Raw genomic sequence first — 26,703 nt, forward strand, 5'->3', positions numbered from 1 at the left:
TTGATCGCCTTAAAGCTTGAACCCCCATGAAGGACAAGATGTATAGAGGGGGTCAACCGTTTAATAGTAAGAAATAGCTTTCTCTGATCTCGGATTTATATCTTAAATATTAATAATTAAAAATGTATAACATAAATATACATTTGAACCTCCCATAACGGTTCACACAATTGTGAATGCATAATCACGCCAATCAATGATAGGAAAATTATGATTCAACAGTTTGAAACTGGCAGTTCTAGAGCACGGATAGACATCTTAAGTATTCACAAAACACGTTTGTTGTAAAATAGGTGTTTATATCTGCATGTAGCCTAAAAAAAGACAATTTGTATAGTTTGACCTACAGTAACCTTTAAAATAGTCACTAATTATCACTCAAAACACTAAAAAACGTGTACATTTTATTAATAAATGAGATGTCATTTAAATACATTCATAAATTTGATTCACTTATGCAAGTATTACCAAACTACACTATAAAACCCAAAAAGTTAACTCAACCCATTTGAGGAAACCGATAGCAAAAGTTCAAAAACCAAACCAAATGAGTATTGTGAACTTAATCTATTTGAGTAAACGAAGCAATTTGAGCTCAGTAAATCCCAATAAATAAAGAGAACGCTGTTTATTATGATTTCTATGTATATAAATTTTAGCGATTTAATTTGTAGCAGACACCAAATTCTTTCCCTTTGATCAAATGTTTCAGAGGTTTTTGCATATAAACTCCAAAGTGCCAGCGGAAATGTTTACCTATAGTAATATTAGCATTTTTCTCAAGCTGTTGTGTAGTTTCACTAACTTTACTCTTAGTGCAAATAATAGGTTATTTTCATTGCCTTTAAAGTGAAATAACTGAACATAAACATTGGAGGCTGAGGGAAACACAGCAGTTAGATGTTTTTGCATCTGAACTCTTCATTTAGACACAGACGTTTATTTTTATTTCTTAATAATATTAATAATAATAATAATAATAATAATAATGTAATCTTGCAAAATTGTATTAAATGAAATGTCTGCCAATATAAAACTAATCTGCTTGAAAAAATACATCTTAGCAAGAGGAGTTAGCATCTTGTATAATCTTTGATGTAATCAGCAGCACAGAAAAACAGACATGACAAACATACAGTAGATGAAAAAGGCTTGTTTTTATTAGCTCTGTGCAACAGAGAGTTTTGATAAGTAAACTGGCTGGCTGTCTATAAAGATTTCAGTTTTGTTTTTTTACCACAAAAGTCATCTCGAATAAAGCTGAAGACGAAGGTCACTTAAATCAACCACAATATTACCTGTACTAACATAGCCAAAGTAAAACTAGTGTTCATGGAAGGAATTCCTCCCACGAATCTCATCCGATAAGCAAAAGCACATCAATGTAGTCAACATCTCTCACTCTCCTTAGTATTACAGAAGCAGTGTATTTTTTTCAGTCTCCATGATGTGATAAACCCTTCACTGTAACTCTGAAGTCTCTGGAATGATTATAGCACTGCTGGTTTGTCGTCTTTCTTCAGACTAGTCCTCAGTCTTGGCCTCCATCTCCTCTGCATCATCATCTCCATCCACCTCTGCGTTCTCTCTCTCCAGCCGCTCCAACTGTCGTGCCAGCTCCGTCTCATCAGTGTCCGTCACAACTTTTGGCTGCAGGGGCATTAAAACAAGTCAGATAATCTGAGGGGAATTTGTTTATTTTGCATTGCTCTTCACATTGTTGTTTTAAATGTGGCCAGTATCAGATTTCCATTATGAACTGCCCAGAATGTGCAAATCTAAGAAACTCCAGCGTTATGGATGTGACATTTGCAGAAAATCTTAAAACATACATACAATGTATATGGCAAAGGCTACTAGCTTACAGAATTCTTTAAATAAATGATAAAAAAACAAAGTTTGGAAAAAAGTGAGGGTGAGTAAACAGTGAATTTTAATTCTTAATTTCTGGGTAAACTCTCCCTTAAATGCCGCCATACTAAAGTGTAAATCATGATTTGCATAACTTCTGACCTCCATCTGAATGTTGAAGACGCCTCTCTTCTCTTCGATCTTCTCTTTAATGACGGCCATGGCTTGATTGAGCACAGAAAGGCCCTCTGTGCGCTCCAGTGTGGTCGTGGTCATAACATATCGAGGAGGAGCAATCAAGTTGATCTGCAATAAAAACATTCATTAATTTTCCTTCGCACTAGTCCCTGATTTATCAAGGGTCTGCAATAAAAAAAAAACAATGCTATAATCTGTTGGGGTGAGTAATATTATCAAAACATGATCTAAATGTGAATTTATGCATTTATTTTGATAATCATAATTACATTATATTTTGCCATATTGAGCTTTTGTGCTGGTCTTGACTGGTTTAGTCCTGTCATGGATTAAAAAATAAATAAAAACACGACGCTAAAACCGACATGGACACGTATCACATTTCTAGGTTTCTCAGTAGCAGAAGTCGTCATAGTTGGGTAAACTTAGAGCACATTGAATGGGAGAATACAACAATTTTTTTTACAATCCCATTTGCTGAAATAATAAAATAAAAATTCCACGAAGGTGTTATCAAGACTTTTAGAAACCAAAACTGATAGCCAGTAGAGTCAAATTTCCTGTCCTACCTCATAGACCAGGGATGGGCAAACTCGATCCTGGAGGGCTGCTGTCCCTGCATAGTTTTGCTCCAACCCCAATCAAAAACACCTGCCTGTAGCTTTCTAGTGATCTTGGAAACACTGATTAGTGTGTTCCGGTGTGATATTATTGGTTTGATTGGTGTTGGAGCAAAACTCTGCAGGGACACCGGCCCTCGAGGATCAAGTTTGCCCATCCCTGCCATAGATGCTGCATTAGAAACAACTCACACAAGCGCGGATTCGTTTTTGTAATTTGATGCAAAGATCATCCGTGAATACATATGAATGCAGATTCGTTCTATTTTTATTTATTTATTTATTTTTTAAATCAAAATATTAAAAACTTTCAAGGATTTCAGGTTATGACCGTTAAATGCATCATAACAGTCTTGTGAAAAGGTTCCATTAGGTGGCAGTGTGTTTTTGTCTTAATGAGATGAAAATTCTGTCACTTTTCTACTCTACTTGTTTCAAACCTTTAAGAGTTTCTGTCTTCTGTTAAACACAAAAGAAGATATTCTGAAGAAAGCTGAAAACCTGTCACGATTGACGTCCATAGTATTTGTTTTTCCTTCTGTGGAAGTCAATGGTTACAGGTTTTCAGCTTTCCTCAAATATCTTCTTTTGTGAGGACAGAAAGTCATAAAGATTTAAAACTACTTGACGGGGAGTAAATATTCATTTTTGGGTCAATTATCACTTTAATGAATAATAAATTGAATCATTCACTCAAGCATTTCTATCAAAAAGGCTGATTCACTTAGACCTTAATCAAGCATCACTCAATCAATGACTCAAGTTCATTAAAGAACAGATTAATTCAGGAACTAAGCACTGCAGTGTTTATTGAGATGCACAATGAAATTGATCCCTTCTTGAACTATCTTCATTGCTTAAACAAAAAATAATAATCTTGTGTTTAAAATATAAATTGCACAATATTGATATTATATTAATATGATACTCAGAAAAATGGATTTAGATAAAATCTTGCTTATGATGTGTACTTACTACATCATAATTGAATAACTTGATTTATCTGGTCATTCTGACCGCATTCTTACAGACTATATGCTACGTATGCATTCTTATCATGCAGTCTATATATAATAAAAGGAAAAAGAATAATAAAAAACTACAACACTACAACAAAGTACATTCTTTATTCCCCCATGATTCTTCCAGTATTATCAGTGTATCACCTTATCAAAACAAAACAAAACAAAGCGTTTAAAGAGCCCCTATTATGCATTCAAATTATATTTTGGGGGTCTCCAACCACAGTCTGATATGCATGCAAGGTAAAAAAAAAAACGCCTTTTTATTGTCTTAATACATGCATTTATTTTTACCTAATTATCCCCACAACTCCCATACGATTTGTTCAGCGATTCATTTGTTCCCAAACCCCTTCTTAACGTGATGCTAATCTGCACTAATTGGACCGATGACAGTCTGTTGCGATAGGTCGAGACAGAGAGAAATGCCCAGCACGGCTAATCAACAATACTGAAGTAGTCAGAGTGCAGAGTGTATGTGTGAGCATACCTGCCAACACTTCCGTTTTTCCTAGGAGTCTCCTGTATTTCAGACCCATCTCCCACCACCCTCCCGTTTTGTCATTTCTCCCTCCCGTTATTTCCCTTACACTTCCAATAATATCCAGCTGAGCACAGCATCTTAAGGACATGATTTATCCGGGATCTGCTACAGTGTTCTTCTTTTCTTGCTACAGTGTTTTTGGGCTGAGCTAGTGGTTTCAATTTTCCCAGGTTTGCGCACGCAACAAATGGGCAGGGCTTAATTTTCATAACAACGTCACGCCGGAACAGCTAAAGACTCATTATCAAGACAATTAATTTGAAGCACTGAGTCGACTCTTTTATAAATGAATCAATAGTTTTAAACACGATGAACTTTCAGATTTAAGCCTTTGCTGGATATTTCACTTCACTTACAGCTGTGTTACACACTACACGGAAGGTCATTTTCAACAACCCATAATAGGAGCTCTTTAAATATTCAAACATTTTTTGTCATAAACAAGATGAAATGTGTATGACTGGAATGGCCATGGAAGTTCAGTAATGTTATATATGAATGCATTGAAATATCTGAGTCAAGTAGTGGTCTAGTTTTTACCTTGATGGGCATGCACTCTGTTGAACATGTTAGTCCTGCTCTCAAAGCCTCCTTCACTGCATCGATGCCCTCATAGCCGTAGCAGGCAACTTCAATGTCCGCTCGGATTTTGACAGCCTGTGGAGTGAGGCGTCTGTTGATGTTATCAATCAGGACGGCCCGCTCCTCCTCTGTCAATTCCAGACCATCTAATATAGCTGGATCCCTACAAAGAAAAACAAAACCACAAAGAGGTGGTTGACATAAAAACAAATCTACATTTATTCAAGCTTTTTTTGATTGTTTGTTAGTTTTAACAAAGATAATCAGAAAAATGCTGAAAATCCTTTGAAAGCCAATGACTTCCAGTTTATAACATTCTTCAAAATTAGGGGTGGGCCATACGACCTAAAATGAAAACATCAATCTCAATCTCAAACACTTTATCTCAATTTTGATTACTGAACAATTGTTTTTATTTTCAAAGTAATTATTTATTTATCCATATACAGTTGAAGTCAGAATTATTAAACCCCCTGAATTATTACCCCCCCTTTTTTTGCCCAATTTCTGTTTAATGGTGAGAAGATATACATTGAAGAAACATAATAGTTTTACTAACTATTACCCTTTTGAAAGGGTACCAAACACGAGAAAGGGTACCAAAAGGTGGAGCTACACGTGCAGCTGAATGCTGACTGGCTAGCCAGAAGGAAAACAAAGGGACCGCCATGTTTTAAATACACAGCCGAGACATTACATGGAAATACTAGATGCATATAATAACAAGCCATAGATGACCTAAGCTCAAACAAACCTTGTCGTCATCTTGATGAACAGCCACAAAGCCAAGAAGAACAAAATCTGCCGTGTCCTATAGTTGTTTTACGAGGCCGTCTAAAAGTGCGAGCGGTTTTCGCTTTCTCCAGGGAGCTCGCGATCGCTTCTGTATTTGATATAACGAACTTCTCGAGTTAATGATAATAACGTGTGTGTGATTATTGAAGTGTCTTCCACATCTGATCCTTTCAGAAAAGAAAAGGACAAACGCGAGAGTGAAGCGCGAAAAAAACAAAGAAAAAGCCAGACAAAACACAGGAGCAAATTGTTTCAGCTACCTGAATCATGAACAAACTGCCATGTTTATCATCGCCTTCTGGACTATTATGAGTGACGAAACTCCTCTCTAACAGAGGTTACATGTGCTGGTGAAGATTACAGAGACATGTGAGTGTTTTGCACTGACTGTGGGCTATATTGCGTGTTGTTTTTTAACCCAAATGAGGATTAAATGTCTGTTGTGTGTAGTATAACCGAGACTGTAAGGGTCTGTATGTGTTCATGTATGATGCTTTTATTTTTTTTTTTCTATAATTTGCAGACATTACAGTACAGTATAGGCTATTTCGCACTGTCATTGATCAGCAGTTATAATCAAATCATGTTCATAGAAAAGTTAGTAATAAACATTTATACACAAGTATTTATGTGTGTAAAGCATCTGTTTTGTGAGAAGTGCTTCTCATATGATTTGTGAATGACCTGTACAGCTTTACGGTAGACATTTATTCGAGCGAGAATGACATCGACTGAAAATTTGTCGTACACCATGACCACCAAAAGGGTACCCTTGGTAGTGGAAACGCAAGCCTGATAAGGTGACCCGTACCGTACTGCACTGCACTGCACTGTACCATTCAGTGGAAACGGGCCATTAAAAACATAAATGATTCGAATGTACATCAATGAATGATGCGCATCCCATGCTGCAAAAATGACATTACAGTACATGCTTTTAGTCATTTTTACATGAAACTGAGCTTTGCAGAGCAACAAATTTGTACAACTTGGAAGGCGGCGATATATGATGCAATAATCGTTTTATCTCAATTAATGTTTTTCATAATCGTTACAAGCCAAAAATAAAATCGAAACTGAATGTCGATTAATTGCACAGCCCTAGATGGTATTATACATGAGCTCTGGCCTTTGAATCGCTGATGTCCCCACCCAATTCCAAATAAACCGCCAACAAAGAATAAGATTTACATGTAGAGCGCTCTTTAACGACATATGAGAGACATGCGTTTACGGTACATCAGATTGTCGATCATATAAATAATATACTCAATAGGTTGTCAGTGAAACTCTCAAGCGCTCAGTCTGATCACACTAAGTAGTATGTTTTAAAGGGTTAGAATTAACAATTTTAAAAACAAAATAACCAACATTGGGAAATTGGGTCAGTTATAAGATGTGGATTTTGGTTTAGATTTCTTTTTCGATTCATTGCCAGGCCCTACTTCAAAATATATTTTGTTTTTAACAGAACAACAACAAAAAAAAAAACTTCTTTAAAACAGGTCTGGAACAAGTGGAGGGTGAGTAAATAATGGCAAAATTTTCCATTTAGGGTGAACTTTCATCTTTAAGCAGAATTTGTAATACATCAACAACATATTTCCAGGTCAGTTCATAACCAGCAGTTTATAGAGAAGTGCGCACTTACGACACAGCCTGCTTAAAGACATCATAGGCACCGTATCCAGGCCGCTTGTACTTCTCATCAAACACCCAAGCGGTTCTCTGGTACAGACTCTCCAGCTGCTCATCTTTGGTGTACTCCAGGACTTCAGCTACATGCCTCAAAATGCTGTAAACCTACAACAAACACGTGTGTTAAAGGCAGGGTGTCAAACTTTAGAGTATATAGCAACTAATTTTAATAGAAGTTGTATTATACAAACTTAAAACATGAAATAGTCCATTTAAAAAAAATGATAAATTGTATTTCAATGTAATGGTCTGGACTTGTACCATTGAGTTTCCCTTTGTATTTATTAATTTAACACAAAAATTTCCCCATTTATAGAGTATTTGTGGCATGTTTAACGAAGTGCAGCGTACGCTATATCAAAAGGATATATTACTGCTTTTCCCCACTATTAAAATGACCAGGGAAATACTATCCTCCAGAGCATGTAGCTTGTTAGAAGTCATTCAGTGTAATTGGATTTTTTAATCATATACAAATCACATAGAAGACTTTTTAAAATCATATAAAAAATAAAATCACAAAAATATAGTGACTTTGAAAAGGCACCCTGCTAAAGTAGCAAAGTAAAGAGACAAACATAACACTATTACTGCAAGTAATGTGTATTTCTTTTGTAACAACTGCAGCTGTTCTCATTAACACTGTATCTTGAAGCTAGTTTTAATCATATTGCAGATTAATATTCAAATCATTGCAATACAAATCGTCGTCTTGGAATTATAAGGTTTTATCTGCGTTCTAAATGATTTTGAGATATTGAGCTTTAAAGTTGATGCATTCAATATAACAAACAATATGCGTTAGGGTTGGGCCGATAGACGATGCCATCGTCGATGGCCGATAGCCATTGCGATGGCCGATAGCCATTACGATGCTGAGCCGGCATCGCGATCTTCCACCCTGCCCCCGTAGCAGCAGCAACCCGCTTGCGAAAAATACACACAGCCCCTTTTACACTAATACACCTTAGTTTTAATATGGCATTTAAGAACGAAAATGATCCACGTTCACACTGCCGTTTTATTTAGCGTTTCTGAAAAAGCCCTCCTTCCACACTAGTCTATACCGCTGAAAACGCACATCACGTGACCACACACACGTGTGACCACACAACGCTGCTGCATTCCAGACTGAGCTCCAGCAGTCAGCCCAGAGAGCAGTGTACGTTGGACAGTTTATCAAGGATGTACCGCTGGATGGCGTCTCACTATAGTTGTTAAATGTGATATTTAAATCATCTTGTCTCTGTCTAACAACTCTTCTGTGTTTTGAATCCACCATTTAACGTGTCACAGCATCAGTACACTGCTTCAATTGTTCGCTTTCACGCTTGTACTTAGTAATATTAGTGAAAACCACAGATACTGTTCCTTGGTTCCTGTTGGTTGAGCATCTTTTTTACCAACCAAGTTTGTTGACACCATTATAACGACACAGATCTCCCGGTTGGGCGATGTTGACAAATTTGGCATCGTAAACAGAGCAATCCGGCAAATTGTCAAGGACAGCTGATCCTAATTGGCCCTCTTGCGTGCATTCAAAAATGCTGATTGGCTCACAGAAAGAATCTTATAGAGCCAAGCTAGAGTTCGACTTTGTAGATAAAATCTTTTTAGTTTTATGAATAAAAAGTCTTCATGTAAACAACTCATAAAAAAAAAATCACATAACGTAAATAAGTTGTGATTTAATAAGAACATGTGAATAACTCAATTTTGACAAAAATATCAGACAGAACCTTCTAATTCTAAGGTGACGAAATAGGTCAAAAAGCCAAACAAGACATTTTTAAAAACAATAATTTGTTGGTATACAATATATTGTCTAGTTAATGACAGTTTGGCGGGTCATTTGTAAATTATGGTAAAAACAACCCTGAGGTAAAAAAAATCAAATGAATCTATTCTAATACCTAAACCAAAAAATAAATGTAAAGCTATTTTACACCATTTTCCTATTCTACAGACAATTTTTTATTCCTTTCATCTCGTCTTTCCCCATCTTGGAGAATACATTCATACAGTGTATTGATATATGATAGTGTTTAAAATATATTCAGCTTTAGACAAACTCACAGTTTTAGATTTTGTGAACTTGTCTTCACATTTAATGGCCTCTTCTGGCGACACTCTTCTTTTGGATAAATCAATGTAGCCTGCAGACACATTAACACCATGAGTCAAAAACAGGAATGAATGGAAAAAGCAAGCAACCATTTTTTAAAAACAAAATCCCACCTTTCTCCTTATCCACCCGAATGACCACCACACACTCATTGCGTCCGATCCGGATGAGTTTGTTTATGGATCGGATTCGTCGTCTAGAGAGCTCGCTGAGCAGAATCATGCCCTCGATGTTGTTGTACTCCAGAAGACTGACGTATGCGCCCATCTCTGCGATTGACCTGACATTGACCATCACCACATCCTCCACCTCTGGGAACCTGTGCTGGTAGAATCTACTGCTTAGAGCTGGCATCTTCACCCTGGCAGAAGAAAAAGAAAAAGAAGTCACAATTCTGACTTTGTAAGAAGCTCAGAAGTTTTTGAGATACTGACAAAAGATCCAGGTACAGCAGGGGTGCACAAATCCGGTCCTGGAGGGCCAGTGTCCTGCAAAGTTTAGTTTATAGGCCAGCAATTCCAACCCCAATCAGACAGAGCTGGGTTAGCAAATCAAGCTCTTACTAGGCTTTCTAGAAACATACAACATTATGGACCTGCAGGCCCAGAGATCCAACTGCATGCTCAGACCGCTTCACCAGCAATTCCAGACCAATCATTAGGGTTACATGTCTGATGTTGCTACTTGCTAGAAAGTGCCTGGATGTCCTTGCTGCAGTCTGTAATCACGATGACATACTGGATCAGGTCCCATACGTAGTGGACATTGTACCACTAAGATAACACCCATACTATTGCTGATGTGAGCGTTCAGGTCTGAGCGTGCAGTTGGGTCTCCGGGCCTGCAGCTTCACCCTACTCGAAACATCAGTGCAGGAGCTGAGGCAAGTTGGAGCTAAACTCTGCAGGACACCAGCCTTCCAGGACAGAATTTGGGCACACTCTGAGGTAGAGTAAGGAAAGCTTCTAAAAACAAGGTAAGACACTCAAGGAAAAAAAACTTATTTTTATGAACCTGACAATTTTGTTTAGTTTATTGTTAAGAAAACATCCCAAATTCACTTTTGATTGTTTGTTATGTCACTCTTCATCCGTTTCTGTCTGTAGATTTTAATTATAGTACATATGTAACAGTATGTCTTCTCAAAGAAAAAAAAGTTAGAAATCTTTACTTTAGTAGCACTTGCATACACAAACTTTAGTATTCTTATCTGTATTCTTAAATACTTAACAGAGATTTGATCCTATATAATTTGCCTGAATATTATCAAACTTTTATTCTACTAAATATTATAAAAACACATGTTTTAAATCTTGTACAAATACATTTCTCTGGCTGTTTGTAGTATTTTCTGAATCACTGAGTGACAGATACCTAAAATCCCCTCAGTGAAAATATGAATAGTATAGAATGTCATTTGATATTTCTTTTGAAATTAGCATTAAAATTAGCTCCGACTCTTGTGTGCAGGCTCAGATTTTTTACTTTTACAGTGGCAAATAAGTTCTTTTCATTGCCTTTAAAAGGAGAACTGAACATAAACACACGAAGCTTAGAAAAATGCTCCTTGTAGGAGAAAATTTCAGATGGCATGTAGAGGTTTTTGCAAATGAATTCATGTTAACGTCAAAAATGAAACCATTTTGAACCTGACTTAATATATTTTAAGAAATATATATAAATGAGCGCCAGTTTAATTAAATAACGCATTGATATTTTCAATTCTTGATGTAATAAATCAAACAATTGAAGTAAAGTTGGTTTTATATTCGCACATTCGTTCATTTAGAAGTCTCTATATTGTTTACCATGTTACTTTGAATTTTCGATTGGAATTAGCATGCAAGTATTCAAAACAACATTAACACTATGTTGTACTTTGATAGTCATTTGCTGCTAATATGATTTCCCTATTCAGAATTTGCAAAGAATACTTTTCTGAAACTATATTATTAAGAATGTCTGAATATCCGAGGTAATTTACCACCAACTTTACCTCTGTAATTAAACATTGTAAAAACTATTTTACCTCTATAATCAAACATTGTGAAAACTATTAATGTTTTTTTTTTTTATTATTCGTCTGTAGTTTGTTGTGTTACTGTGAAAAACTACTGGGCAAAACGCGAAGCCATAAACATTTAGCAAATGTAAACTATAAATAAATGCTAAACTGATTGAGAACAATTCACCATACAACACACCTTCCTTTCACCCATTCCCACCTCTTTTACTTACCGATATGCAGGACAAATGTGCTAGTTCTGTCGTTCAACTATTGTCCTTTACTTGATAATTAAAAACCTCAAGCGCATCTGTGAAAAATAAAAAGAACTGAGGAAAACTTGGCGTTGTCTCTGATGTCTATTTCCTCAGCATGTTGAATATCAGCCGGAAGAGGAAGTCTTTTTTTTTTGTTCGTGCTGTGTTGAGATTGTGGTTCAGATGCTTTGCTCCGCCATCTAGTGATTCGGAATGCACCTACTAATGAAAACACAGATCTGAAGCGGCTGTGGATTCATTCAGCACGCTCCATAGTCATCTTCTAGCTTCAAATGTCAGTATCCTTACTTGTATTCTTATGCTATATCATTTCTGGTTATTTTTTTGCCACTCAGTCGTGTCTGACAATAAAGAGCTAGATGATATTTCTGAGTTTTACTAGTAGAATTGGTGAATACCACAGTGGGTAGCGCATTTGCCTCACAGCAAGAAGGTCGCTGGTTCAAACCTCGGCTGGGTCAGTTGGCATTTCTGTGTGCAGTTTACATGTTCTCCCCCTGTTCGCGTGGGTTTCCTCTGAGTGCTTCGGTTTCCCCCAAAAGTCCAAAAACATGTGGTACGGGTGTATTGGGTCAGATTAATTCTCTGTAGTGCATATGTGTGAATGTGTGTGTATGGATGTTTCCCAGTGATGCAGCTGGAAGGGCATCCGCTGCGTAAAACATATGCTGGATAAATAAGAGGTTCATTCCGCTGTGGCGACCCCAGATTAATAAAGAGACTAAGCCGAAAAGAAAATGAATGTATGAATAATAATAATAATAATACTGTAATCCTACTGTTTTAAGTTTGTAATTGTTTTTGTTTTTATATATTAATTATTAATAATTATTATAATAATCATAATGTAATCCTTCTGTGTTTTAAGTTTGTAATTATCATTGTTAACATGTTAATAAATAAATGATGATGATAATAATAATAATATTGCAATCCTACTGTTTTAAGTTTGTAACTGTGTTGTTATATATTAATAAATAAATGAATAATAATTATTATAATTATTAACTGTAATCCTTCTGTTTTAAGTTTGTAATGTCATTGTTAATATATCTTAATAAACTAATAATAGTAATAATTATAATAATACTGTAATCCTTCCTCGTTTTGCTTGTAATTGTTGTTAATATATATTAATCAATAAATTATTATTAATAATAATCATTATGTAATCCTTCTGTTTAAGTATATAATTGTTAAGTTATCTCAAATAAATAATAATTATTATTATGAATAATACTAATAATGTAATCCTGTTTTAAGTTTGTTATTGTTGTTAATAAATCTTAAAAAATAAATAAATTGATCATATTATTAACAATAATATTAGTACAAAATAAAGAATTACTACTATTATTGTTGCTGTTATTATTATTAAAATAAAAAAACGTTTATATTGCTGCTCTTTATATTAACATATATATTTTCACATTGTCAAAATCAACAAGCTGTGCTGCAAAACAATGTTTTGTCTTTACTATAAAGCTGACTGACTCTTTGTGAACTACAACCATCATCGCATTCATAAAAAACAAGAGACAAACTCTATTAATCTGGGCTTTAATTCACTTGAATAATTCATACAAAACAAAAAAACAGTGGAGAAGGAAAGATGATTTTTCTTTTACATTCATTACTTCTACTTCCAGTCGCCTGGCGTGTAACTAGATCAACATGAGACTGAGGTGTCACTCCGTCCACACTCAGAACAAACCAAACTGTAGTGCACAAGAGTCAAAACTAATGGCTGAGCTATTTCTGTACATTAAAAAAATATTCAGGTTGCTTTCTAAATACACATTGATTATCTTAAAGAAAAAAACAAAAACAAATAGTAAAAACAGTTCTGCAGAACAAATCTCAATAAAGCTGTTTCTAGTGTGTGCTTGAAGCAGCTGTGGAGATAATACTTGCCTGCAATCACTGACAGTCCTTCCTTTAAAAGAGATCTCTCACACACACACATACACACATACAGAGCTTCTGTTCATCAATGTCAAGTGTTTCATACTTCCAGCATTTGCACTAATGGGGCAAATGTAGCCCAAAACCATGCACTCACAAGCAATCGCACATCTCATCTCAACATGGAGCAGATTTTTCATATTTTTTATCATCCAAAGTCAAGGAAAATCAATAGGAGAGTCCCACGAAACATGTCCTGGAAATATTACACCTAAAAAAGAAATGGAAAGGCAAAAAGAAAGAATATATGTGTGTAAAACATTTCTGACCGATTCTTAAAATTGTTTTAGACTGATTCTAACTATTGAACAGTATTTTAAATACAATAAAACATTGCATATACATTTTATCTGATTTTTACAAGCGCAAATGAAGGCAGTGCAGCTACATTTTTATAGTTTATCAATTTCACGCCATACAAGATATGTTTTGCATTTCATATTTGAGAATTTAGAAATCTATGGCTAATGCTTATTCTTTAAAAAGCTGTATTGCTTATCAATTATTCTGAAAGTAAATAGAAGCAAAATGTTTTTCTTGTTGGCGTGATATTCCGGTGGTTAGTGTGCTGACATATGGTGCGGCAGCGCTCCAGGCGTCCCGAGTTCGAATCCCGGCTTGTGAACCTTTCCCGATCCTACCCCCCTCTCTCTCCCACTTTACCTCCTGTCAACCTACTATCCTGCCAAAATAAAAGGCAACATATTTTTTTAAGTTTTTCTTTTTGTTGTCATGGTAGAATTTTGTTTCATGCTAGTCCATTTGTGCAATTTGGACTTAAATACTTACATACACAAACATGGGTTTTATTCTTATCTGTATTCTTAAAGATTTACCAGAAGGATTTGATACAATATCATTTGCCTTCAAACTTTTATTCTACCAAATATTGTAAACGACACCGTTTTCTATGGCTTTTTGCAGTATTTCCTTTATTACTGACTGATACCCAATATACTAATTGAGGTAAAGTTGATTTTATATTTGCACGTTCAGACTTTCTCCCTAATATTATTTCAGAAAAGCATTCTTTGCCAGTTCTAATTAGTGAAATCAGATTAGCAGCCAACGACTATCAAAGCACAATGTTGTTCATTGTCAACTAAATAGTACTAATGTTGTTTTGAAATCATACTTACATTTGATTTTAAGTCGAAATTCAAAGTACCATGGCAAACAATTCAGGGAGCAAGTCACAAGTTGTCACTGAATGAATGTGCAAATATAAAACCAACTTTACCTCAATAATAACCCCTTAGTGAAAATATGTCCCTGTCAAAAATGAAACTATTTTGAACCTGGCAGCGCAAAAAAGAGAGAGAGAAAAAAAGATTGAACAAACGAACGAGAAAAAAAGAAAGAGAAAAAAAGAGAAAGCAAACGAATGAACAAGAGGAAAATAAGAGAGAGAGAGAGAAAAATAACGAACGAAGAACGAGAGAGAATAAATGAACGAGAGAACGAACGAGCGAAGAAAAAAAAGAGAAAGAAAGAGAAAGAAAAAAGAAAAAGAGAGAAAAAGAAAGAACGAACGAAATAGAATGAACAAATGAACAAGAGACAAAAAGAGAGAAAGAAAGAAAAAGAACAAACAAACAAGAGAGAAAGAATGAATGGATGAACGAGAGAAAAAAGAGAAAGAAAGTAAGATAAAGAAATAGAGAAAAAAAGAAAAAAAAAACATACAAACGATGGAGAACAAACAAACGAACAAGACACAAAAAGAAAAAGAACGAACGAATGAACGAACGAGAGAGAAAGAAAACTAACAAATGAGAGAAAAATAAGAAAGAAAGAGGAAGAGAAAAAAGAAAGAGAAGAAAGAATGAATGAACAAACAAACAAAAGAGAATGAACAAACAAATGAACATGAGAGAGAAAGAAAGAAAGAAAGAAAGAAAGAAAGAAAGAAAGAAAACGAACGAACTAAAGAGTAATAATGCATTTCTGTATAAAGATGTATTTCTATTTCTTATTACAGTAATGAAAATTAGATATTTAAAAATTCTATTATCAAGAACTGGGTAGAAAAAAAACAAGCTTGACTGTAAATAATAATTTAAAAAAACACTCTGCTGCTGTTATGGTTGATTTGTGCCGAGTCTGTATGTACATTTTGTTTAGTTTTTGTATGGAAAAAAAAAATTCTATTTTGAGTGAAATATAACCAAGACATGTTCATCTAATATTTCATGAGCCTCTAATAAAGCCGATCATTTCCACAAGTAAAAACACAAGCACTTTGCTCATGTTGAAACGGGTAAAAACACAAAACGGAACCTTCAAATCCAATCAAAAAAATAATAATAATAATTATAAATCACAAAGGAAAAAATTAATTCTTGTTGTGCAGAAGCAAATAAACTAAGACTAGCTGTGCTGTCATCAGATGGTGAACCTCACTGTATTGCTGTCGAATACTGTTTACAATACTGGAACACTTCTGAGTGCTGGAAGTGTGTGTGAATACTGAGACAGAGAGCATAGACTTACACTGAGCCACTTCGCAGCTATGTTCAGATGTGGCCTCGCAAACTCTGGAAGAAAACCTGAAGTTTATTTGTATTTAAACTCTCACTGTCACAATCGCAGTGCTGCTTCGCCATAACACTGAGGGACAAAAAGGCATCGCTCGCTTCCACTTTCATCCCATTTAGTGTCTTGGAAGAGTTGTTCAGACGCAGGATGCTCTTGTAACATTGTAGAGGTTAAGGATGAAAGAGAAGAGAACAGAGTGTACGAACGTCTAATAATGTCCGTTCTGGAGTCTGACTAGATCTCTTTAAAAATGCTGATTCTAGCTAACTTCTCCCACCTCTGCATTTGTCCAAATCCATCTTTTAAAATACATTTAGAATATTTACAATCATAAATAGTTATCAAAAGCAGTATAGAAGCCCTAATTCTACTGCTGCACCAAGTGCTGGTAACTTTCTCACTGGAATGTGGATAAGCGGACTCGAAAACACACACATTTTGACATTAAAACTCTCATTCCCTCAGCCTGCCGACAGCGTAGTGCAGACAGACACTTCTGTGCGGGGTTGAGGGCGTGTATAGTGTCCTTATCTATGTCTGTGGAAGAAAAACAAAAAACAGCGGCATTCTAAAGCATTGATAAACAATGTGCTCTTCATTTTCACCAATCTCAGCGCAGCCAGGATGAAGGGACCCACTGGGGTTCAGTGTCTAGTTTATTGATGAGACGCAGCAGCTCCTGGTAGGCTTTGTCCAGGTCGGTGTTCACAATGGCAGCATCGAACAGGTGGCCGTAGTTCTGCTCCATCTCTCGAGCCTTCTCGATGATGTCTCGCAGCTCCTCGGGCTGGGGAAAACAGTCAATGTGTGAAACCACATGAACAAAAGAGAATGTGTTCTGAAAAATGAAGTCAAATCCTAGAAGAAACTATTTTCTAGAGGAAATATATCAAGCTTGGCCACTAAAATATGCATGTTTCATTAACAAAGGAGAGGGGGTTTAGCTCAACTTGAGGTGAAAGTTGATTGATTGCTCCCACGCGTCGACCGTCCAATGGCATTTTTAAACTTGATTTATTTTCAACTCGAGAAAAGCATGTACAGTGTATTAGCAGGAATCCTAAAGCTAATTTAATACCTTTTTAAGACTTTCTCAGAATATTTTAAGACCTCATCGCCACTTCAAGTTCTAATCAGTATCAAAGCTTTAACTAAATAAACAGTTGTTAATAATGCTCTTAAGAAACAAAGCTTTAAAGAAAAAATTACGTGGTTGTTTTCTGCAACAAACTTCAGCCACTGTTTAAACTCGCCTTTCTCCAACTCCAAAATTACATTTTCCCAATTTGCCGCCTGTTTCGCTTTAAGGTTTTGCTACAAATAGAGAGCGTCACATCACTTTCCCGCGTTTGTCGCAAATTACATGACATCAACCGGATGGAGGAGCTTGGCCCCGCCTGAACCAACTGCGTGGATCGAGCACACTTTTGTTATAATTAGGAGGAACACAAACACTTTGCACAACGCTTAAACAAAATTTAAGACCTCAAAAAAAAACACGATTAAGACTTTTTAATATCTTTTAAGGGCTTTAATTTTCTCATAATTGATTTATTAACTTTTAGTACTTTTTAAGACTCTGCGGACACCCTGATGTAGCAAAAGAAAAAGAAAAGCAAGTGGTCAATAGAGAGAAAAGCATTTGTCAAATGCCTATTAAAAAGCTATTTAACTTGTGCATTTAAATGCGTTTTAAATAAGCTATAAATACACATTTTTGTTGTTTGATTAATCAGCGTTTTAAAACATGAATTAAATAAGCATCTATAAAAATGTCTATTTATTTATACATTTAAAAGTTATTTTAAATGCATTTAATATTTATTTTAATTTAATTTAATTAAACACATTTAAATATGTCTATTTGTTTGTTCATTTAAATGGTGATTTATTTATACACATTTTAATGCTTCAGTTATTAAATTGATCATTTGATTCTTCTTTTTATTTCCAACAAGCACTACAAGTCCTCCATACAAAAAAAAAAGTAAAATTGCAAAGCTTTATAGTTATTCTACTCTGGCTGACATTTTAATCTTATTAATTTGTTACAGATTTGTTACAGTTACCTAAAAAATATTTTATTAGACAGTTCTATAATGTCATTAGCAAATCACATCACTACTTTTACATTGGAAACAATTCATTTGAGAAATCATTTAGTTTTAGATCTTTTATTCCAATATTACTTATAAAAGAGGAATAAGTCAACCATTTGCATATTTCACATTTACATTTAGTCATTTGACAGATGCTTTCATCCAAAGGGACTTACAATTGAGGAGACAATTCAGCAATACATTCAGGAACTGCTAATTATACAAAGAAACTCTTAAGGCTGATTTATACTTCTGCATCGAGTGATTGGCTTGACCCACGGCGCCAGCCTTGCGCGTAGCCATGCATTTATACTTCTGCGCGCTCATTGTGTTGCTCTGTATTAACACTTCAGTAGCGCTAGCTTGCAGTAGGATTTTGTTCCTCTGTATTGTGTTTCTTAGTAGGTGTTTTGTTTTTTCAAAAGGCTACCTTAATATACAAATAGTTAAAACCCGCTCATTCAGAGGTGGGAACAACTTTAATTCATAAGGTAAACAAAAAACAACAGTTTCCATCTAGAGCTACTTCACTTGACTCGACACTTTTAAACACTCGCTCCAACAGGCTCGCTTGGCTCTCTGTCCCGCCCACACTGATCACAGCTACCAAGTCAACCAATCACACAGCTTGCACTACGCATCGGTGCGATGTGCAGTTACATTTTTTTTTTTAGAGGTGTGCGTCAACGTCGGCGTCAGCCAAGATGAGGGCTGTGCGACCATGCGAAAGCAGCAGCGCATACGCATGCACTTGATGCAGAAGTATAAATCAGCCTTTAGTCCTCAGAAAATTAAGTGCTAGAGTAAAATAGTGTTTTGTTTTGTTTGTTTTTTTGGAGAGAAAAGTGAAAAGTGTTTCTACAGGTCACTCACCTGTGTAATACGCACCCCACAAATGCACAGTGTATTCATGGAATGAGATAATGGAATTGAAAACATGAAATGGTGGAGTGTGTATATTTGGGCCTTTACTTCGAAATGTAATATCAACATGGTGGAATCTTGATATTTCATGGCTGATGTTTACCTTTGGGTTTTTGTTGTCTTTAGCTAAGAGGGCTCTCAATCGCTCTTGGGATGGAGGAGCAATGAAGATGATGTAGGGCTTGAGGTCCGAGCTGCGCAACACCTTCAAAGACTAAAAATAGAGAAGAAATTAGTGAGTAAAATACCCTTAGAAAATGTATTTGAAAATGTATACTTGCTTTGCTAAACCTTCTGTCAATTATGGTAAGAAAGGAAAGTCCTACCCTGCTTTTAAATGTCCACCTTTAGAGTAACTTAGTTCTAAAAGGTCTCATAAAATTAAAATAAAGTTTTTTTAGATGTTAGTATCAGTATTGATAGTTTTTAGGATATCTATAATCTAGTATGCTCCAAAACAGTGACAAAATTCGTGTTTAGAAGATATAAAACTGATATAAACATGTAAAGCTTGTAGTTTATCACTTCCACCTAAATAGATTAACGTTTTGTTTCACATCACCTCATACTTAGGTATCTCATCAAATCATGACCAATCAAATGCTCTCTAGTATTTAACATTCCCCTCTCTAGTATTTCACCCGTCCCCTTCAAGACGCTTCACATTTGATGCGCTTGATCTCAACCACTCTCACTCGCAGAGCGGTGATAAAGCAAACGTTATTGGCTGTTTAATAAAAGGGCAGGTGCTACACTATGTCCCACCCTCTCTTCATGTTTCAGTTGAGATTATGGCAAACATCGAATAAAACTGCACATTTCAAAGCACTTCACGGGACCTTTAATAAGCATATCTGACATTGCTAGTTTTAGTAAGGAGTACTAGTATGTCCAAATTCATAACATTCAGAAATCAGCAGTTGAGAAGTGCGACCATGGAAAAGAACTGCGAATGGCAGTGCCAAGATGCAACATTTGAAGTCACATCACAATGAAAACTTGATAAATGCGGGATGTCAACATTTAATTTACACTGTAAACATTCATTTTTCTCAACTGGTAGGTCACAGAAGTGTCTAGAGTGGGTCGTGGAGTGTTGTTGTGATGCATAACTGTTGACACTTCTGACAGAAGAAGGTTTATGTGTGTGAGAAAAACATTCACTAAAAGGCTTTTCAGATGGGATGATGAAGACTATTCATTTTCAGTGGGAGAAATGCTGAAAGTGACAACACATGAATGGTTTCACTGGTGGCAGAGATGCGGCACAACATTCAAGTCTTGATTCTTTCACAAGCAAGACACAACTGAAGATAAAAAAATACTTCAACCAATTTCTCAACCGATTACTAATAACCAATTAAAGAACATTTCACAGAGCTTATACCTGGAGCACTGAACATGATGGAGAAATTTTGTATATACAATCAACAATCTGATACGATGATACAGCACTAGTACAAGCTATCAGTTGGCTTGCCAGATAAATAATAAATAAATACTCTGTAAAATACCATGTCTGACAAGAAAATCATGCTAGTCGTGTTCCTTTTAAATAACAACTATAAGTTGGTTAACACAAACACATTTTTTATTTTTTTGGTAATAATTTAAAATGTCTCAAGGAAAATAAGTTGAATATGGCATTTAATTATAATAATTAGAAAAATAATTACCAGTTTGCAACTTATTTAACTTATTTTTATTTTAAACTGTGATGTCTCATACCACTTTACTGAATTTATTAACCAAAACTAGTTTGGGAGTGTCATTTAAAAGCCAGTTCACCATAGTCTCTGAAACAGAACATACTTAAGCTCCAAACAAAACACGCTCTACAGTAGGTACTACTATACATTATGGGTGCAGCACAGGTCTTCAAGATCATTAGAAACTCAAATGCACTGGAGATAATCTGCAGGAAATTAGCCCTCCATGAGCAGGACTGAAGACCTGCTGTGCTAGGATGTTGTTGAAGATCACGAGGCATTGCAGCAATGTTTCTCACCTGAGTGTGTACACAGAGGAGGCAGATTTTGCCTGTGTTGATGACTTGTCGGACAGAGTCTGTGCTGGTGCCGTAGAGGTTCTTTTCAAACTCTCCGGACTCTATAAACTTCCCTGCTGCAGAGTCCATCTCGAAGGCCTGGCGGGACACAAAGTGGTAGTCGCGGCCGTTCGCCTCAGCGTCACGTCGACTCCGTGTGGTGTCTGAAGCAAAGAGAGATTCCCGTTTATGATATTACAGAATAGACCAAGCTGATAAACAAAAGGTTTTCTGACACTTACGAGGAACAGCGCCAGCAAACCTGTCCGGCTCAGTGGAGAGGAGTCTTTGTCTGAGCTCATTTTGCCCACAGTTCGGTGGGCCGATTAGAGCAATGGGCCGCTTACGATTGGCTGGTTGGTGGTAAAGTGCCATCTCTTCATATGTGAGAATCTCCTCATTATCAAAGTCTGTAGATTAACAGGAAATACTTTGTATGTACAAGACTGCACCAATTTCTTCATCAGCACACAAAATAAACAAATCTGGATTTTTCAAACTGTACAAACTCAGCACATCCTCAGCTTGTATAGCAGCCTTGTGTATTTTTTTCCATTGTACACACATTAGCATATGTTGAAAAATAAATGGATGAGACAGAGCAAAAAAAGTATTTAGTATTATTAAGAGCAAAGTATTTCTAATTTAAACAAGTACGTCAACATTTTTAATCACCAATAACATCTGAATTAGGGATGTGCTGATTTAAAAGACTCCACATCATAGTATCATGCTACAGAACACATTGTAACAGTTGCAATTCTGGCACCTCTGTTTCAGTATAGGTCTACTGTACACCTCTACATACAAAAACATTCATTACTATTTTAGGTTACACACTCGAGACATGTCACTTATTCATAATAACATAAGTATGTTAGATTTATGTGCTTTAAAGCCTTCCTGGTTAAACATTTCGTTTGCATGCAGGTACATACTTTTTCTGAGCACTCACACCTGAAGAGCACTATTTGCACACTCATACTACAGACAAAGCCTGACACTAAGTCTGACTGTGCCTCATTATAGGACTAAGATTATCCTTCACATCTATTCATGCTAAAACTGCCTCACCACATTTACATACAAACACATTTTGTTTATGAGTCTAAAGTGAAAGTAAACAGTTAAGAGAAAAACAGATGCTTAAAGTTAGATGTGTCAGGTCTTAAAGTGACAGCAGACCTATAGACTAAAAAAGAGATGTTGAAAAATGTGGGAGGTCAAACAGATACTACTGCAATCAGTGGAGACCAGCAACTGCTGGGTTACCCAAAATCTTGAAAACAACCATTGTTTATCAGAAGAAAAAATTCAGGTTTAAAATAATTTAAGTGCGAGGAAAAATCTTTTTAATTTGAATATTTCTATTTAATTTATTTTCAAATCAATTTTATTCATTTTGTAAATCTAAAAATCAAACCACTGTATGTTTGCATATTACTTGTATGTGTGATGTGAATCTTTGTTTTGTTAATTTCATAAAAAGAAGACTATGATCTTTTTCTTCAGCCACTTTGGCTAAAATATCTGCTATTATTTGTTATTTGATATTTTGTTACCTTGTGAGGCTTTGTTTTTAAAATAATGAAATAAGTTTTGCTGTAATGCTCAGACAACTTGCGAAATAGTAAAACCAACATCACAAAGACTTGTGATTATTCCTGACAATATTTTCTCAAAAAAATACATGACAATACAAAAAACATGATATGATATCTCTATGAAATCACCCAGCCCTAATATGAATGTGAAAACATGAGGATAAAAAGACAAGACCAAACCTTTGAGCATGTTAATATACATTAAATGGATTATTTATTAAAATGCAATGCATTTAGCTGTGTGTGCATTAAAACAAATGAATACTTTAGGATTTAGAATCTTCTAGGTAATGTATGTGTTAGCCCTAAATTATGTGGCAGACTTCATAAAAAGTTTCACAGGAGTGTAGTTCAAGTTTACTCTAATGTTTGCCAGAAGACACTCACCATCATTTTTGTTAGCATTGTATTGCATCTTCTTCCGCTTCTTCTTGGTCTTTTTAGCACACCAAAGCTTTCCTAAAACATAAAATGAGTGTTAATGAGAATAAAGAGCTGTATGTGTGTGTGTCTGGAAGTATGCACAAGCTCTGCAACACTTACCTGATTTTTCAGGCTCTTTATCCTCTTCTATGGTTTGCTTCATTGCCTCTCTCTGCTGCTGAAAGCTTTTGCCTGGACAATCACACAAGTAAAAGACATCCAAGTATGAAAGTATGAAAAAAAAGGAAAAAAAAAAACAGTACAACAGCATGTAAAAATATAGTACCAGGGACGAGGCCAGCAAGAGGCTGGTTGTCTTCATCCCCATCTCTGTAGGCCTGCCACCAGTTGGGGTCGTCTTGGCTGATTATGTGAAGAATATCTCCCTTCTGAAAGCACAGGCCGAGCTCTCGGCATGGCACATATGGGTCATCTGAAGGGTCGTAGTCAAAATGTGCCTTCACATGTACCTGGATAAACACAGGGATAGGATTTTAAATATTGATTTGGCCTTCATTCAAGCAGTAATGAATTTAATTCTGACTCAAGTTCTCACCACAGTCTCTTTAATGGGAGGAGGTTTGATCTGTGCGCTGGGGATGAGAACAAAAGACAGTACACCATGCATGTCCGCCTGTTAACATACACACACACACACACACACAAAAAATACAATCAAATAATAAGAAAACCTTTATTTTGTAAGAATGGATATCATAAGTGGCCTAAAAATACATGCAGCTATGAAAGTAACATTTAAAGATGCTGTATGTAAGATTTTGACAAATCATAAAAATACAGTATGTTATTTCAGAAACATGCTAAACATTCTTGTTTATCTGAAAAACAATGCTAAAGTCAGTTGTTCTCTGTTGTAAAGGTATGTTCCATGTCAAAATGTCTGTTTTTGTTTTGCTCTGTGTCAGTGTCAGACATCGTGGGCTCCCTTGGTGAAAAACAGAATATTTAATTTCAGTCATGGATGCTGCCTCAACAGAAAATGCGACCTCCAGAGGACAGTAGCAGCCTCCAAAGTGAGACTCAGATTCAAGTTTATAAAAATCCACATTAAGATGGTTTTTATTTTGCAAACAATTGAAATATTACAAGCATAAACATGTCTTTCAGGCATGCTCTTGATCTGTTGGGGTCTCAGCATGTTTCCATGCGTCATGTTAGAGGAAGTGCAACTGGGTGAAAAAAAAAATCCTGAAAAATTTTGAATTTAGACCACAATACTTAGTTCAACCACTAGGTGTTTCACTCAAACCCACTCAATCCTACATACTGCACCTGTATTAAACAAAATTGGGTATCACTTTATTTTGATGGTCCCTTTAACGCATTTTGTTGAATTTAGGTTACATTGTACCTACATGCAACTAATTCTCAATAGATTATAAGTAGACTGTTAGGTTGGGGTTAGCGTTGGGGTTTTGGTAAGGGTTAATGTAAGTTGAGATGTCCTTGCAAAGTTTCTTATAGTCGGTTCAATGTCTGTTGAAGGAGCAGTATCAACACACATTAATCAGACAGTCTTCCAATACTCAAATGAGAAGTAATTGTGATGCAGCTGCAATGCAACTTTTAGTCAACAAAATGTGCAGTAGGGACCATCATAATAAAGTGTTACCCAAAATTGTATTACAATATAATAAATACAGGATGTTTACCAGGATGTCGAAGACTTCATTGACATCTTTGCCACGGATTTCCACACCATTGATCTCCAGGATCTCGTCTCCTTCGTGCAGCAGGCCGCTGCGTTCTGCCGCTCCACCTTTTACGATCCGGCTGATGACCACACTGTCCATATCATTTCTAACAGTCGCTCCCTGTATAAATAAGCATATGCACAGTCAATTAAACATGGGTCAGAAGTCTAGAAGTGCACAATAAACTGGGGAGCAGCACTAAAAGAATTCCTCACCAATGGGATGTCCTTGGCTTTTTCAATCCGTACGATTTTGACAGTCTCTCCTCCCCACTGGGTGAGAGTCTCGCTTGCATTGACAGAAGGAACAAGGGGCTCCAGCTGCATCTCTTGTTCAGCCACACTGTCATGTGCCATCATGAGCGCCTGGAGGATATGGAGAGAGCCAGAGATGATTGGTTACATTGAGGATTAAAGCCACTGAGCTCTGCAGAGCTGACACGAGTCTGACCTTAATGTCATGTTATAGAGTTCAAAGAGCCCTTGGACAGGCACTGTGATCTCAGCTGTGGGCATCAGGAGTATAGAGGGATGTGTGTGTATGTGATGGGAGACACACCTGCATGTGGGACGCTGAGAGCAGGCTGCTTAGCTCAAGTCCTTCCTTGTGTGAGCTGTTGTGCACCATGACCTCGACCTGTAGAGACAGATGTGATTTTTTAAATAGCAGAAAGATGCTTAATTGACCTAAATGCATCAGGCAAAATGTATACAATATATACACTGCTGTTCAAAAGTTTAGGGTGAGTACTTTTATATATTTTTTTATCACTTATAACTATCAAGACTGCCATTATGTATTCAAATATACAGTAAAACCAGTTATACTGTCAAATAAAATAACAGTTTATGTTATAATATGTTATTAAATGTAATTTTATTGCTGTGACAGCAAAGCCTTTTCAGTAGCAATAGGGTATATGCAGAAGTATGCAGAAGGACAGATTTTGCAGTAATTTGGGTCAAGCGCTTGCGGTGAACTGTATGCAGTTACAATATCAGCGCGTTTAAGGTCTGTTTTTTTAATCAACAATCTCCACTGCCTGATTGATATTTACGATATGAAGTTGGTCTCAGAATGTACAAGAAGCACTGCATTAAATTTAGTTTTTCCACGCCATGTCTTTAAAACATGAACATTTATTTTACTCCAGTATTTTCAATGGTGTTTCTGCGCTCAGTATGGGAAGAAACATTAGTTGTACATATACCCTATTACTCCTATTTTGTGTGTTTGCTGATCCTTCTAAAAAAAATAAAAATCAATAAATGTGCTGATTTGGCATCTAAGAAACATTTGTTTCATTTTTATTCCTAGAACTCTCTGATAAAAAGACTTTTTAAACAGTTATACTTTGTAATATTAATGAAAAAATTCTTTACTGCTTTACTACTGTTTGTTAGATTTAATGCATAGGGCTGGGCGATTAATAGAAAAGTAATCGAATTCGACATTCAGAATCTATAAATCGTTAAAAAAATTCCAAGTCAATTTCAATTATTTTCCCTACCGTGTGTGGAGTCACGTGACCCCGCTCTGTTTACACTTCTGCGTTGAGCGCAGTTTATCATATGGTCTGGCACAGCCTTCATGCGTTCGCATTTCCTTCGCTGTGACTGATGCCAACGCTAACCTCACAAAAAATGTAACTACACGTTGCGATGACACAT

General features: G+C 35.9%; 2 protein-coding genes across 3 annotated transcripts in view; both read right to left on the reverse strand.

Annotated features, from left to right (window-relative positions):
- Window positions 1-1,138: 1,138 nt before the first annotated feature.
- Window positions 1,139-11,841, reverse strand: eif2s1a (eukaryotic translation initiation factor 2, subunit 1 alpha a). Its single transcript, XM_056477664.1, has 7 exons — window positions 11,674-11,841; window positions 9,549-9,796; window positions 9,387-9,466; window positions 7,264-7,415; window positions 4,776-4,980; window positions 2,014-2,157; window positions 1,139-1,650 (listed from the first exon to the last, which is right to left on the reverse strand). Exons 2-7 carry the CDS (start codon window positions 9,787-9,789, stop codon window positions 1,525-1,527), a joined length of 948 nt encoding a protein of 315 aa, XP_056333639.1. The 5' UTR covers window positions 9,790-9,796; window positions 11,674-11,841; the 3' UTR covers window positions 1,139-1,524.
- A 1,421-nt stretch (window positions 11,842-13,262) lies between these two features.
- Window positions 13,263-26,703, reverse strand: part of pals1a (protein associated with LIN7 1, MAGUK p55 family member a) — a 50,223-nt gene continuing 36,782 nt past the window's right edge. The window contains exons 5-16 of one of the 2 annotated variants that reach the window (XR_008839247.1): window positions 25,592-25,669; window positions 25,249-25,398; window positions 24,992-25,153; window positions 23,875-23,952; window positions 23,605-23,788; window positions 23,439-23,510; window positions 23,283-23,354; window positions 21,534-21,701; window positions 21,253-21,455; window positions 19,348-19,458; window positions 16,177-17,008; window positions 13,263-13,894 (exon numbers count right to left, since the gene is read on the reverse strand). Coding sequence is in view for 1 of the 2 variants with exons in the window: in XM_056477236.1 (XP_056333211.1) it covers window positions 16,832-17,008; window positions 19,348-19,458; window positions 21,253-21,455; window positions 21,534-21,701; window positions 23,283-23,354; window positions 23,439-23,510; window positions 23,605-23,788; window positions 23,875-23,952; window positions 24,992-25,153; window positions 25,249-25,398; window positions 25,592-25,669 (1,455 nt within the window). In the remaining variant the exon portion in view is untranslated. Of the gene's footprint in view, window positions 13,895-15,865; window positions 17,009-19,347; window positions 19,459-21,252; window positions 21,456-21,533; window positions 21,702-23,282; window positions 23,355-23,438; window positions 23,511-23,604; window positions 23,789-23,874; window positions 23,953-24,991; window positions 25,154-25,248; window positions 25,399-25,591; window positions 25,670-26,703 lie in introns of those variants that run through there. The other variant, XM_056477236.1, reaches the window with a different exon arrangement.

This window comes from Danio aesculapii, chromosome 17 (genome assembly GCF_903798145.1).
Source record: "Danio aesculapii chromosome 17, fDanAes4.1, whole genome shotgun sequence".
In the NCBI taxonomy this organism is placed as follows: domain Eukaryota; kingdom Metazoa; phylum Chordata; class Actinopteri; order Cypriniformes; family Danionidae; genus Danio; species Danio aesculapii.